Genomic DNA, 15,485 nt, shown 5'->3' with positions numbered 1-15,485 from the left:
GCGTGCTAACCACTGCACTGGTTTGTTGGTCGGATTCCTGAAGAACACCGGCGGTAGGGGCACCATTCCCTGTGGTGTGTCTTGGGCAAGTACAGCCTGGTGGCGCCCATCCCCTCTTTAGGCCAACATAAGTCTCCACACGGTCTCAAACTCGGGACTTTTCGTGTGTTAGTTGAGTGTGCTAACCACTTCCCTGGTTGGTTGGTAGGATAAGGAAAAAGGGAAGTTAGAGAAAAAGAAGTTAAAAAGAAACAGAGAGAGAAAGAAAGAAAGAAAGAAAGAAAGAAAGAAAGAAAGAAAGAAAGAAATACAGAGAGGAGATTGGGAGAGAAAGAGAGAAAGAAAGAATGAAAGAAAGACAGAGAGAGGGGGAGATTGGGAAAGAAAGAAAGAAAGAAAGAAAAAAAGAAAGAAAAAAAAGAATGAAAAAAGAAAGGAAGACAGACAGATAGACAGACAGAAAGAGAGGAAAGAAAGAGAAAGAAAGAAAGAAAGAAAGAAAGAAAGAAAGAAAGAAAGAAAAAGAGGCGGATCAAGTGTACGCTCATTCCTCTTCTTCCCAAACAACTGTAAGCAACGTTACGCGAGTGGGTTCTGCTTCCTGTTTCCTGTCCTGTTCCTGACAGTATTGAAGCAGATGTAACGCGTTACTTCTACCCACCTCTGCCTACAGCACACAAACATCTGACCTGACCACGCCCGGAACAAGGCTCCTGGTGCCCTCCAGGACATGGGCTGCAGTCAGGACCGTAAAAACCCCGGCAGCAGGCGACGGTCTGGAACAAATGGTATTGATGCATGCAGGGGTATGGACAAAAAACATGGAGGTTTTTTACCGTGATGGTGATGTTGCAGAGAGGCGAGCATCCCATGACCGGGAGAACCAAGGCCCTTGAGCTGTACACGCATCCGAATACAGACGTACCCTTGAAAAATCAAATGCACATTTTCTTCAATGAAGCACATAACTTGTAGTGGTCCCACATACCAGGGAACACCAGAAATCGAGGTTCTCACGGCTTAAGACAAGTTAGATTCAAGACTTTTCGATACTTTTTTTCATGCCTTTTGAAATCAAATTTAAGACCAAGTTGGTGAAGTTATATACTGTTTTATACGCTGTTTTATCTTACACAAAGTCAAAAATCTGACTTAGTGTTTGAGTGCAAACTCTGAGAAAAGGCTGTCGTAAAAACACCTGTGCTTTGGAATGTCTCCTTGGTTTCTGTTTGTGAAGAAAACAATGACTTATCACCTCGCCTGGGGGCAAGGGAGATGACCTATCACCCTTCTCCCAATGCTTCGAAGGACGATTGGGATAATTGCATCAACACGGCGCGGACCAATCAGCCAGAGGCTTGGTCAAGGGGCGTAAACATTCCATCGGCATGAATTATAACAGAGGAGCCCCCGGAGTCTCGTTGCTATGTCTCCTGCACACGATTGAAATTGGCACAGACAGAGACCTGATTTCTTCAACTCTTTGATTCGGCTAAATAAATTAATATGTGGACTATACTCGGCTCAATAACTTCTCCGACTTTTGGGCATGCTCCAACTGTAAGGGTTTGGACAAGAAAAGTGTCTTGGAGTCAGATTGCAGTTTAAGAAATGTTAAAACCTTGCATTGGTAAAGAGATACAAATATTTCGTGCCTTGTACACGTGACCTGGCACGGCTTTTAGCCATGGCCAAAAATGTTCTTCTCATTTAATGTCCACTTTCTGGGCATGGTCCGTAGTAAACTTCTCTGTCCCAAGTTGCTATGTATATTGTGGCTAGACCTAAGACAGGGGTCGCTACCCAAAGAGCCATAAAAGCAAAAATATTGAAAAATAAAATTGAGAATGTAAGGGAAATTATTGTTTAAATCGGCCTTTTATACACCTTTATTCTTTATACTATTTTACTCTTAATTTTATAAATTTCATACTCTTATATATTTTATACATTTATATTTTATAATACACTCAATAAGTGTGTGGTTTTACGAATTTGAGTTGTGCTCAGAGGCACCAACTAGGTGTCTTTCACTAAAAAGCTAAGACTTGAAAGGCCACTAACAGTTTCCCAGGCTATTCCAGGTGCTTGTCAAACAATGTACTACTGTTCACATTTCGCTTTACAGTGTGCTTCACATTTCCCAATAGTGGCCTTGTATTGCAGCCAGAGGGACGAGAGGAACAGGATGAGACGTTACCCCATTATTCAAGGATTCACAACAAGAAAGCTTATCAGAACCACTTATCTCCTTTTCCCGCTCCTGTTTTATCATCATTTTTGTCCAAGCCACACTGACCCCAAGCCTGGTGGAAGAGTGTACTCTCTTTTTTCTGTTTACTGTTAGGTTAGGGTACCCCCTAGTGGCCAGCAGTGTATATCACACCATGTAACCAAAGAAATCGTCCAATCAGAATGCTTCTTACGAGCATGTGATATATTTTATCCTCCAATCAGACGTGTTGTTTGATTCTTGTGTTCCTTCCTGAGCTGATTCTGGAAGCACGCGCCTCTGATGGAAAGGCTATGAACACATCTCTCACTCCGAGTGTGTTTATTGGTTTGTTCCTTGGATTGTTGCCCTACACACTTTTTGTTGTTGGATATTAGTTGGCCTGGCTGCTTACTGCATGTTTTCGGTCGGCCGGTCTCGGGATTTTCCTTCAATCGGTTGCCCCTCTTTAGCAGCCCGCTAGCCTGCCGTGTCCATTGGTCTATTCCCGACTGGATTAGTGCCAGTTAGCTCTCTATAGGTGATTTTTGCCAGTTAGCCCAATTTTGGCTGCTCGCCATTTGTTGTACGATTGCTGCACCCACCTGCAACACAACTCTTAGGCATTCTCCACAAAAACTACCAAAACCTGGCTTAAAACACTCAAAACCTTTTCAACCAACAAGCACGTAAACCAATATGGTGACTGGCTCGCGAGTGTTCCTGGTGTTACTCTTATGACGTCACAGCTCAGGAATTTAAAGACAAGACAGACTGTCTTCATAATGCATTATCTCAGAAAATATTTGGAATACCCTTCCATCTTCTGTGAGCTGGAGCCCATCCCAGCTATCTTCAGGCAGTGGGCAGGGGACACCCTCAACTGGTTGCAAGCCAGTCCTCTCAGACAAACATACCTAGGAACGATCTGGAACAGCCAATTGACCTGACTTTTATGCTTTTGCAATGTGGAAGGAAACCGGGGTGCCCGGAGGAAACGCAGGCACGGGGGAGAACATGCAAACCCTGCACGGGGAGGCTGCGGCAGCTGGAGATGAACCCTGGACATCGCAACGTAAGGATGCACGCTAACTACCCACCCATCCGCTGTGCAAAAACCATGTTTTATTTTCTCACATTTTTCACGCTTTAGAATTTGTGTATCCCTTGAAATGTGTATGCAGTTTGTTGTTGAAGTTGTGGTTGTGTCTATGTAGCTTACGGTGTATACTCCTCCCGAAGGGCAGATCCCTGTTTTGGAACAGCTGACACATTCGCCCTATGGACACCAAGCAGGAAGTGAGGCAACAGCAGATGGCGAAAATTGGCCTTTGTGGGGTCACCTTCGCGACGCGACTTTCAGTCACGTCACACCTCCCAGTCAAGAGGGGCTGGATGGACGCGGGGGTCAGGAGCCCGTCTATCACGTACAGGTGACCGTTCTTGGCCTCCACGGCCGCCTGCAACACAGCCACCCCGTTCACCAGAATGCGACCCTGAAGAAAAACAATGGGAACAAATGCATACCTTTAAATTATATGTTTTCCCCATATTAGGATACAAAAAAGGGAAATTCCAACTTGTTTACCCCGAGTGCAAATGTTGGCGAATATTATTATTAATGATCGCCTTGGACAAAAGAAATGGCGTTCGTCCTGCCAAGATTTCTTGGCAGGCAGCAGGACAGGTTAAACCGGACATTTCTTGGAAGCCGACCCCGAAAAACAATTCTTAGAAGTTATATAAAAGATTACAGAACAATCGGTCCGGTGGCGTGTCAACTTGCAAGGGGATGGGCGAAAACTAATACTGATGTTGTATTTAGGATATAAAAAGCCACCCGTCTCTGAAAACGGGGAGAGACTTCGAGATTCCTGTTGCAATAAACGAACTCTCCCTCTGACGTCACGACTCCGTTGCACCTTGTTTTTTCATGTATTATTAGTCTACTGTGGGACAAATTGCTCGGGCTGTTTCCACATTATACGCTGCGTAAAAAATTTTGATCAAGAAAAATAATAATAATAAACTTTTTTTTAGACCACTCTTGACTTGTCCACTTGGGGATCATCTCTTTTTCCGTCGGATGCATTTAATGATTTCATCTGGCCCACCATAAACTCCTGAGTATGTCAGAAAAAAGAAGCAAGTCTCTTGTTTGTTTCTATTAAAAGTTGTGAATTTTTAAACAAACGCAAACCAAATGTTCTCTTCAGCCGCTGGAGGGCAGTGTTGATGTTGTATAGTGTGGTAAGTTGGTTCAGGTGTAACAGTACATACACTCAAGATAAACCAAGTCTAATGCTAAACATGAGAATGTTTTTTTCGCCATTGTTTGTGAATAAACGTGTTGTGTATAGAGAAGATCCCTCGTTAGCCGTGATTATGATATGTAGGGTATTAATTCACGACTGGATCCAGTCCCTGAGCCAAACTGAGTTTGACGGCCCTGTTCTGCATAGTCTGTGCCACAATGTGTTTGTAAGGTTTATTAGCGCTTGAAGTTATTTACTATTTTATACACTGTTTTATCTTACGTAACGTCAAATATACTTGTTCTAAAATCTGACTTCAGTGTTTGAGGGCAAACTATGAGAGAAGGTTTGTCGTGAACCGCACTTTGCCTTGGAATGTGCCTTTTCTTCCATTCTGTGCGGATAACAAAGATTTATCACCTCGCCTGGAGTGGGGGAGTATGTGCCTGGCACGTCCTATCACCCAGGCTGTACTTGCCCAAGACACACCACAGGTAATGGTGCCCCTACCACCGGTGTTATTAAGGAATCCGAACAACCAACCAGTGCATTGGATAGCACACTCGACTAACACACGAAAGGTCCCCATTTTGAGACCGGGTGGAAACTTATGTTGGCCTAAAGAGAGGATGGGCGCCACCTGGCTTTACCTGCCCAAGACACACTACAGGGAATGGTGACCCTAGCACCGGTGTTCTTAAGGAATCCGACCAACAGACCAGTGCAGTGGTTAGCACACTCGACTAACACACGAAAGGTCCCGAGTTTGAGACCGTGTGGAGACTTATGTTGGCCTAGAGAGGGATGGGTGCCACCAAGCTGTTCTTGCCCAAAACACACCACAGGGAATGGAGCCCCTACCACCGGTGTTCTCAACGAATCCGACCAACCAGTGCAGTGGTTAGCACACTCGACTAACACACGAAAGGTCCCGAGTTTGAGACCGTGTGGAGACTTATGTTGGCCTAGAGAGGGATGGGTGCCACCAAGCTGTTCTTGCCCAAAACACACCACAGGGAATGGAGCCCCTACCACCGGTGTTCTCAACGAATCCGACCAACCAGTGCAGTGGTTAGCACACTCGACTAACACATGAAAGGTGCCCAGTTTGAGACCGTGTGGAACCATATGTTGGCCTAGAGAGGGGATGGGCGCCACCAGGCTGTACTTGCCCAAGACACACCACAGGGAATGGTGCCCCTACCACCGTTGTTCTTAAGGAATCCGACCAAACAACCAGTGCAGTGGTTAGCACACTTGATTAACACACGAAGGGTCCCCAGTTTGAGACCGTGCGGAAACTTATGTTGGCCTAGAAAGGTGATGGGCACCACCAGGCTGTAGTTGCCCAAGACACACGACAGGGAATGGTGCCCCTACACCGGTGTTCTTAAGGAATCCGACCAACCAGTGCAGTGGTTAGCACACTTGATTAACACACGAAGGGTCCCCAGTTTGAGACCGTGCGGAAACTTATGTTGGCCTAGAAAGGTGATGGGCACCACCAGGCTGTAGTTGCCCAAGACACACGACAGGGAATGGTGCCCCTACCACCGCTGTTCTTAAGGAATCCGACCAAACAACCAGTGCAGTGGTTAGCACACTTGATTAACACACGAAGCGTCCCCAGTTTGAGACCGTGTGGAAACTTATTTTGGCCTAGAAAGGTGATGGGCACCACCAGGCTGGAGTTGCCCATGACACACGACAGGGAATGGAGCCCCTACCACCGCTGTTCTTAAGGAATCCGACCAACAGACCAGTGCAGTGGTTAGCACACTCGACTAACACACGAAAGGTCCCGAGTTTGAGACCGTGTGGAGACTTATGTTGGCCTAGAGAAGGATGGGTGCCACCAGGCTGTTCTTGCCCAAAACACACCACAGGGAATGGAGCCCCTACCACCGGTGTTCTCAACGAATCCGACCAACCAGTGCAGTGGTTAGCACACTCGACTAACACATGAAAGGTGCCCAGTTTGAGACCGTGTGGAACCATATGTTGGCCTAGAGAGGGGATGGGCGCCACCAGGCTGTACTTGCCCAAGACACACCACAGGGAATGGTGCCCCTACCACCGCTGTTCTTAAGGAATCCGACCAAACAACCAGTGCAGTGGTTAGCACACTTGATTAACACACGAAGGGTCCCCAGTTTGAGACCGTGCGGAAACTTATGTTGGCCTAGAAAGGTGATGGGCACCACCAGGCTGTAGTTGCCCAAGACACACGACAGGGAATGGTGCCCCTACACCGGTGTTCTTAAGGAATCCGACCAACCAGTGCAGTGGTTAGCACACTCGACTAACACACGAAAGGTGCCCAGTTTGAGACCGAGTGGAAACTTATGTTGGCATAGAGGGTATAGGCGCCACCAGGCTGTACTTGCCCAAGACACACCACAGAGAATGGAGCCCCTACCACCGCTGTTCTTAAGGAATCCGACCAAACAACCAGTGCAGTGGTTAGCACACTTGATTAACACACGAAGGGTCCCCAGTTTGAGACCGTGTGGAAACTTATTTTGGCCTAGAAAGGTGATGGGCACCACCAGGCTGTAGTTGCCCATGACACACGACAGGGAATGGAGCCCCTACCACCGCTGTTCTTAAGGAATCCGACCAACAGACCAGTGCAGTGGTTAGCACACTCGACTAACACACGAAAGGTCCCGAGTTTGAGACCATGTGGAGACTTATGTTTGCCTAGAGAAGGATGGGTGCCACCAGGCTGTTCTTGCCCAAAACACACCACAGGGAATGGAGCCCCTACCACCGGTGTTCTCAACGTGGCTTCACAGTGCTGATTTATGTAACCGTTCTTTCCACAATACAAGGCTAAAAACAGTCTTTTGCGATATATTGTTCATATTTAAGGCGCACTGGACTAGAATTTGCATGGAATGGAAACTTCAGTAACAGCTAGAGTTGCATTTAAATTCGTTAATACTTTTAAATGTAATTTCATAGAACATAATTCAAATCAATTTCAGCAACAAACAATGAACATGTTAACCACAAGAGGGCTCTCAAAGACCACTTATTATGTTCATCAACGGCGGAACAGTTACTGTATTCAATATGGTTTATTGTATCTACGAATTTCCAATTGTATCCACAGTATGTTTCGCTATATAAAGCGCACCATCATATAAGGCGCACTTTTAAATTTCTGGCATTTTGGGGGTTTTAGGTCTGCCTTATAGTCCGAAAAAAAACAGTCCAAATCAAGCATGTTTAGTCTAGTTAAAACCTTCCAATCTCCAACCACCAAAACTCAATGACTACAAAAAAATCATCACTTTACGCCCAAGAGTGGTCACCGATTTTTAAGTACGGCTCAAAATCGGAAAGAATCAAAGCACTCACATTTTCCGTGACGTTGATGGCGAGCACCTGATTGGCCATGGAAACAAGCCGCGGTCCGGAAGCGGCGTTGAACACCTCCAACTAACTCCAACAAACCTTCTGTCAGGAATCAACGACACACAATTTAACAGCAACCGTCTTACCTGGATGGATGGAACCACGTGATTTCTCAGAAACTCCAAACGCTTGGTGGCGCCCTAAGGGGGAACCAAACATGGCTTGCCTTGTTTTCTTTTGCAGTTTGTTGTATAATAGCTCACCGCAGGGCTTCGCAGGAACTCAAGATAGCCGTCCGGCATGGCGTCAAACGCCTGCCCAACAGGGGCAAAGACTGTCATGGACCCCGGAAGGTTCAACATGGACCCCAGGTCGACGCTCTGGGGGCAGGAAGAGGAAGTGGTATGGACACCTCTTGCCGCTTACTTCCTGCCTGACACAGGACTCACCTTCAATAAAGACACGAAGGTCCCAAACTTGTCGTAGTTGGTGAGCACGTTCATGAGGTTCTCCTGAAGCATATTTTGGAGTCAAAGTTATGGAGATCGTCAAAGCCATGCATGATGAACCCTGGAGAACCAAAGAACCCTTTTCTTCTTTGGAAATTTAACCCATGAGTTTTCCAGGGCTAAAACTCAATTTTGGGGGGGTTTTGGAAGCCAAACCTGAAGAATTAGAACGAGTAATATGGGAGCATCTACATCTACAACACCTTATCACTTCTTAAGTTCCTTTGTCACGAGTCGACCCAAATCTAGTCGTCTTATTCTGATAAGTACAGTTCATTTTTGCCTGAACTAACTGGATTTTATGATCTGCTCCAGAGTCCCTAACAACCTGATTGACTTAAAAGGATAGTGTGTCATAATTCTTCAATAAATCAGATGAACGGTCTCAATGCTTCTCAGCGAGTCACTGGTTTACAGAGAGAGGTACTTTTTAGGATTCAGCATGCCACAGTCCTCCAGAGGGCGCCAACAGGCAGAGCGACTCTAGGACCTCACACTTGCTGATCATTACCCAGACCTGGCTCTAATCAGGAGAGGCTATTTAAGGACTGCGCCGACAGCATAAGCTGCCTCTGTATGTTTCTTGGCCCCTTGATGCCTATCTTTTCATCCTGTAAGTTTTTTCCAGACTGTGTTTGTGGTTATTGTTCTTCTAACCCCTATGCCTGAAGAACTTTGTTAAACACCTTTGATCCCAATAAACTCTTGTTGATTAGCAGATGTGCCTGGTCTTGGGTCTGCCTCCCTAAAACCTAACCGTACTAGGCCGAAAGAATATTTTACTGGTAGTAGATCGATGCAAAAAAGTTGATAAACAATGAATGTAAATCTTCAGTGTCCTACCTGGGGGTTGCTTTCCACAGTGGCCGCCACACTGTCCATCAGCTTATCAATAATGTGGATCATTCCATTAGACGCCAGCACGTCCGACTGGAGGACTGTACCCTTCTTTCTGCTGCCGTGGATTCGGATCCTTGTCTTCGAGGTCTGCGGTGAAAGACAGCTTAGTGACAGAACAGACTCTCTTGACACACCAAACGAAACCGTTTCAGACCAGTTTTGACGTATCGCTTTCTGCAGACTTCCCCGTTAGCATGTAAAAGACATCATAATTCTTCATGTTCTCGAGGTCCATAAGCCCAGCCGACAGGTGCATCTTACAAAGGTATTTGGTTCTGCTCGGTTTGGCCAAGAGGGTCCACATCTGCACAGAATGCAGACCATCAAGCCGAGCACCAAACGCTGATCGTGTCATGACACAAGATCTCCTTCACACCGTTGTTCCTCCGAAGCCTTTGTTGATGGGAACGAAAACTGTAAACGGACCCAGGGTCTGTAAGGGCCATGACACAGAATCTGAAAACAAATATGTTGACACGGAATTGAAAAACCAACAAGAACTGAGCCTGGAACTGTTGATAGGGTCCCTGTACCGAAGAGGGAGATGGCCTTGGTGAGCTGACCAGTCCACGAGCCGCCCGGTTCGGTGTTAAGCTCGTTCAGACGCTCCATAATATTTCCGTAACAAACTTTGCCATCGCCAATGTAACCTTGAAGACAAGTGCACCTGTAAGAAGGTTGACGGAGCATCAGACTGGACACAGTTCAGAAATCTGGACCAAAGGAGACAAGATCTGACTGGATTCGTCCTGGTTCATGTGAGGTGCAGTTTGCGTTCCTGTGGCAAGAATCCGATTTGCACAAGTCCGCCAGGCCGCAATTTCCATCGCGTGACCTCTCAAAACCTGGGAGGCAGTCGCAGTGTGACTGAAACAAACAGGTCATTTGTATTTTGAGCGTCCAGGGCGAAAAAAAAAACAATCTTGCAATGTTCCCTCTAAGCTACGTGTGTGCGCAATTGCGCACTACCCAGAGCTTTTCTGCGCACAAGAAAATCTAGCCAGCCCACAAAAATCAGGGCTCGAAATTGCTAATTAAAAATCGAATTAAGTCAAAGTTACAGTGCATGAAGGTAAAAATGCATGGGTTCCCCTGACGCTGTGTTCTAAATCAGGTATTTTGAAGTCAATGTCGAAGTAGAACGCTGTTGAGTCAAGTCAGTAGAGTTTTTCGAGAACCGGCTTCTTCGGCTCGGCTCACTAAAAAGAAACGGCTCTTTCAGGTCCCAAACGGCTCTTCAGGTTGTTTTTACTTCTTTCATCCCTATATGACCAAATATTATGTAAAATTGTGCACGAAATGACTTAAAGGAAGGGGAGAAATAGAACAAAAAAGAAAAAAAACACCAAAATGAAAAAGTAAGGAAAGCTGAGAAAAAAAACGAAACAAAAGGAGAGAAAAAGAGCAGGAAAAATTCAGAAAAAAAGCCAAAAGAAAAGAAAGGAGCAAATAAAGGGAAAAAAAGGTAATAGATGTTACATTCAAAAAATTTCCAATGATATCAAGTTAATCTGGTTGCCAACGTTGTACTTCCACTACAAAATGTGATCAAATACAGTTCTGTATCATGCAACTGACTAAATAAGCCCCCCAAAATGTAAGTATTATGCGACAAAAGATACCAGGAATAAAAGAAATGGGAATCCTGTTAAAGAATTGTAAAAACAAATGTCGTTTGTAGGCAATTGTACATGAGTCAATTCATTCAAAAGTGAAAAATAATTTTGCGTTGCCGGAAACTCAGCAAAATGTAACGTAATGTCAAGTTTTGGACGTGTTTGATAATGATTTAGTTGCCACACTTGGGGTTGCTGTTGCTCACTGTTGTTTCAAGCGTTGCTTACCGACTTTATGTGAACGCTCAGACCCGTGGAAGACTAGGGGGAACATTGCAAGGTACTGTTTGGGTCGAACCTTTCCGGGGCCGTCGTAGACGCACAGGCTGGATGCCGACGGGCAGCCTCCCGCGTTAGTCTGGCACGGGTCCACTGCACTGCACACCTGCCCGTCTCCGTGGTATCCCCGGTTGCAGGCGCACAGGTGTCGGTTGGGCCCCGAATGGATGCAGGTAGCGTGCACGTGGCACATTTGCCGCACGCATGGGTTTATGGCTGCGGGCAACAACCACGGTACACCTCAGGGCTGTCCATTGTCTCCAACTTTGTATTCCCTATTTACTCATGACTTTCAACCCAATTCTGACCATTCACTATTTGCTAAATATGCAGACGACACCACGGTTTCTGGCTTTATTTCAAATGGAGACGAAACTGAATACCGAGCAGACATTGATTCACTTTCCACCTGGTGTCATGAGAGTAATCTGTTATTGAATGTAGGTAAAACTAAGGAGATGATAATAGATTTCCGTACTAAGCCTCCCCCGCATGTGTCAATGTCAATTAATGGTAGTGAGGTCGAACTGGTCCATTCATTGAAGTTTCTGGGTACTTACTTGTCAGCTGACCTCTCATGGACTGTCAATGCTATTGATATTCTAAAGTCAGCCAGACAAAGGCTCTACTTAATTCGTCAACTCAAATCATTCGAAATCCGTCAATTCATTCTAGTCTATTTTTAGCGTGCTATCATTGGATCCGTTTTAACTAGGTCAATCACAGTTTGGCTTGGTCGCGTCAATCGGAAAGAATTGTCAAAGATGGAATCAGTGGTGAGGACGGCAGAGGAAATAATAGGTACTGGCTTTCCGTCTTTGCAAAGTATCTACATCGAACGAACTAGAAAACGGACACGAAAAATGATAGACGATCCCAGTCACCCTGTTCGCAGGTACTTTGATGACCTGCCGTCAGGTTGCCGTGTACAGCATTATTATGCCAACGACTTTCCTCCGACCTATTCTACTCTAGTCTTGTTATTTACATATTCTTTCTTTTTAAACTATTCTATATAATTACCTTGTATTATACACTACAATATCTTTATTACTCTATTCTTCTTATGATGAGATGAGATGAGATGAGACTGGCTGAATAAATAAATACAATACAATACAGGCAACAAGGTTCAGGCCCAACTTGATACTCACACAGGCACTGGCTGCCCGACTTGTGATAACCTGGGAGGCACTGGCACACCAGGCGGCCGGTTAGAGCTTCTTCTACACAACGAGAATCCACCCCGCAGTTTAGAGATGCACACTCGGGAAGTTCTGCGCGCACACAAGAGACAGTTTCCTGTTATTTGATTTGTTATTATTAAGGATTTCATTTCTACAGTTTTGGAGTTTTCTCTGAAGCAATTCAGGTTCCTTTCATGTTGCATTCATACATCCATCCATCCATTATCTGCACCACTTATCCTCAGTAGGGTCCCGCGGGTACTGGAGCCCATCCCAGATGTCTTCGGGCAGTGGACACCCTGGACTGGTTGCCAGCCAATCGCAGGGCACACAGAGACAGACAACTCACTCTCTCAATCACACCTAGGGACAATTCGGACCGGCCAATTAACCTGACATGCATGTTTTGGGAATGTGGAGGAAATCAGAGGGCCAGGAGGAAACCCACGCAGGGAGAACATGCAAACTCCACACAGGAAGGTTCGATCTCATGACCTTTAGAACTGTGCCGCACATGCGCGAACCACTGCTGCCCATGTTGCATCCAATGCTGATCTAATGAGGTCGGCGATAATCATCGACTGATCCATCATTGTCCAATTTCGCTAATATGCTAGCATAAATGGTAGATAGACTTAAACAGTGCTTTACCAGTCACTGAGGACCTCCAAAGCTCTTTACACTACACTTCACCTGTTCTCACGCACATTCACACAGCCATCCATCCATCCATTATATGAACCGCCTATCCTCAGTAGGGTCGCAGGGGTGCTGGAGCCCATCCCAGCTATCCTTGGGCAGTGGGCAGGGGACACCCTCGACTGGTTGACAGCCAATCACAGAGCACACAGAGACAGACAACTCACTAGGGACAATTTGGACCAGCCAATTAACCCTGACATGCATGTTTTTGGAAGGTGGGAGGAAACCAGAGTGCCAGGAGGAAACCCACGCAAGCACGGGGTGAACATGCAAACTCCACACAGGCAGGTTCGATCTCATGACCTTTAGAACTGTGCCGAACATGCGCTAACCACTGCCCCGCTGTGCTGCCCTTCACACAGCCATTCGCCTTGGTATGTGCACCCAAACTTTAGGTTTTTGTATCTGTGTGTGAAAAAAAGCCTTTTTACACAAATGAATAAGGTATAAGCAAAAAAATTTTTGGTTTTCATCTGCAGCCTGGTACCAAACGACCCGATGGTTGCCGACCACTGACCTAGTACAGGTACAAAAAAGACCTCAGGGGAAAACCCCTAAAACAGGTTGGAATTCCTTATCTAAAGGCTTCTTTCCCTGTCCTTTTTTCAAGTCCAGAATCCATTGATGTCTTCTCTCCTTGTTTTGTGTGTCTGCTGATGTTCAAACCTATCACAAGAGCTACATCACAGAATTAGAGAACCATTGAATTAGGGTGTACAGCTATATCTTGCGGGAAGCACGGCGGCGCAGTGGTTAGCGCTTGTGCGGCACAGTTCTGAGGTCATAAGATCGAACCTCCTGTGTGGAGTTTGCATGTTCTCCTCGTGCTTGCGTGGGTTTCCTCCGGGCACTCTGGTTTCCTCCCACATTCCAAAATGTCAGGTTAATTGGCTGCTCCAAATTGTCCCTAGGTGTGAATGAACGAGCGAATTGTCTGTCCCTGTGTGCCCTGCTATTGGCTGGCAAGCAGTTGAGGGTGTCCCCTGCCCACTGCCTGAAGATAGCTGGTATGGGCTCCAGCACCCCCGTGACCCTACTGAGGATAAGCGGTCCAGATAATGGATGGATGGATGGATGGATAGATGGAGGTATGTCTTGCTTAGTTCATTGCAACTTTCTTGGCTCTTCTGAAAGCTTTCGAAGATAAGTACAGAAGAAATTTGAGGAATGAGACACTCTCCCTCCTATGAAGTGGTTTTGGAGGAACTTGATTAAAAAAGAGGTACTCACCTCGATCGCATTTGGGACCAGCGTAACCGGAGAAACAGGTACAGGTCCCGTCGCCTTTCAGGCTTTCATCACACAAGCCGTGGACGCAGGAGCAGACTGTCAATCATAAAATCCAGAACTAGAAGGGTTTTAGGGGGTTCGGTTTTTTTGTTGTGTGGAGTGGTCAGGGATTACCTGAGCTACATGAAGCCCCGTATCGACCCGGAAGGCAGTCCTCGCATGCACTTCCTGCAAAGCCCGCCTGAAACCGGCGCAAAGTCCGATTGGACGGCAGGAGTCCAGAAGCAAGTCCCGGAAATCATAGATTTGAATCAGATTCAAAAAGGAATTGTCAATGAACCAATTGATTCAAATGGATATAGTAATCCATCCATGTAACAACAGTTTGCTTCTTGCGGTCTCTATACATCAGGGGTGTCAAACTCCTTTGAACTCGGGGGGCCACACCATAGAACAAACACTCTGTCGGGGGCCGGACTAGTAGATTAAAGAGAAAGAAAAAGAGATAAAGAAATAAGAGAAAGAGGAAGGGAAAAGGAGAGAGGGCGGGACAAAGAAAGAAAAATAGAGAGAGGGAGAAAGCGTGAGAAACAAAGGATAAAAAGTCGTGAGAGAGGAGAAGGAAAGAAAGAGAGAGGAAGAAAGAAATCCAAAGAGAAATAGAAAGACAGAAGGGGAGAAAAGAGAAAAGAAAACGTGAAGGGTATGAAGAGAGAAAGAGAAAAGGAAAAAAGGAAGTTAGAGCAAAAGAGGTTAAAAGACACAGAGAGAGAAAGATACAAAGACAGAGTGGGAGAAAAGGGGTGGAAAAGAAAGAGAGAGAAATGATGAGATGGGCCAGAGGGAGAGAGAGAGAGAGAGAGAGAGAGAGAGAGAGAGTGAGAGAGAGAGAGAGAGAGAGAAATGATGAGATGGGCCAGAGAGAGAGAGAGAAAGAGAGAGAAAAATGATGAGATGGGCCAGAGAGAGAGAGAGAGACAGTCAGAGAGAGAGAGAGAGAGAGAGAGACAGAGAGAGAGAGAGAGATGACGAGATGGGCAGAGAGAGAGAGAGAGAGATGACGAGATGGGCCAGAGAAAGAGAGACAGAGAGAGAGAGAGACATGACGAGATGGGCACAGAGAGAGATGACGAAATGGGCAGAGAGAGAGAAGGAGAGAGAAAGAAATACAAGTACAGTGTCTTTGTTGGAGGCACCTGGCTTTGGCAACATCAAGTGGACATATTTCAACC

General features: G+C 46.0%; 1 protein-coding gene across 1 annotated transcript in view; it reads right to left on the bottom strand.

Moving 5' to 3' along the window:
• stab2 (stabilin 2) overlaps positions 1 to 15,485 on the bottom strand; it is an 88,841-nt gene that overhangs the window by 61,323 nt on the left and 12,033 nt on the right. The window contains exons 5-21 of the mRNA XM_088347323.1: positions 14,428 to 14,494; positions 14,254 to 14,349; positions 12,289 to 12,411; positions 11,154 to 11,350; positions 9,979 to 10,106; positions 9,773 to 9,906; positions 9,616 to 9,695; positions 9,394 to 9,543; positions 9,183 to 9,326; positions 8,280 to 8,342; positions 8,094 to 8,210; positions 7,977 to 8,030; positions 7,834 to 7,914; positions 3,556 to 3,708; positions 3,435 to 3,491; positions 837 to 926; positions 690 to 776 (exon numbers count right to left, since the gene is read on the bottom strand). Of these exons, the coding sequence (XP_088203449.1) occupies positions 690 to 776; positions 837 to 926; positions 3,435 to 3,491; positions 3,556 to 3,708; positions 7,834 to 7,914; positions 7,977 to 8,030; positions 8,094 to 8,210; positions 8,280 to 8,342; positions 9,183 to 9,326; positions 9,394 to 9,543; positions 9,616 to 9,695; positions 9,773 to 9,906; positions 9,979 to 10,106; positions 11,154 to 11,350; positions 12,289 to 12,411; positions 14,254 to 14,349; positions 14,428 to 14,494 (1,821 nt within the window). The remainder of the gene's footprint in view (positions 1 to 689; positions 777 to 836; positions 927 to 3,434; positions 3,492 to 3,555; positions 3,709 to 7,833; positions 7,915 to 7,976; positions 8,031 to 8,093; positions 8,211 to 8,279; positions 8,343 to 9,182; positions 9,327 to 9,393; positions 9,544 to 9,615; positions 9,696 to 9,772; positions 9,907 to 9,978; positions 10,107 to 11,153; positions 11,351 to 12,288; positions 12,412 to 14,253; positions 14,350 to 14,427; positions 14,495 to 15,485) is intronic.

This window comes from Urocampus carinirostris, chromosome 11, assembly GCF_059441175.1.
Source record: "Urocampus carinirostris isolate Australia breed hairy pipefish chromosome 11, RoL_Ucar_1.0, whole genome shotgun sequence".
Lineage (NCBI taxonomy): Eukaryota > Metazoa > Chordata > Actinopteri > Syngnathiformes > Syngnathidae > Urocampus > Urocampus carinirostris.
This window is presented reverse-complemented; position numbering and strand designations above follow the sequence as displayed.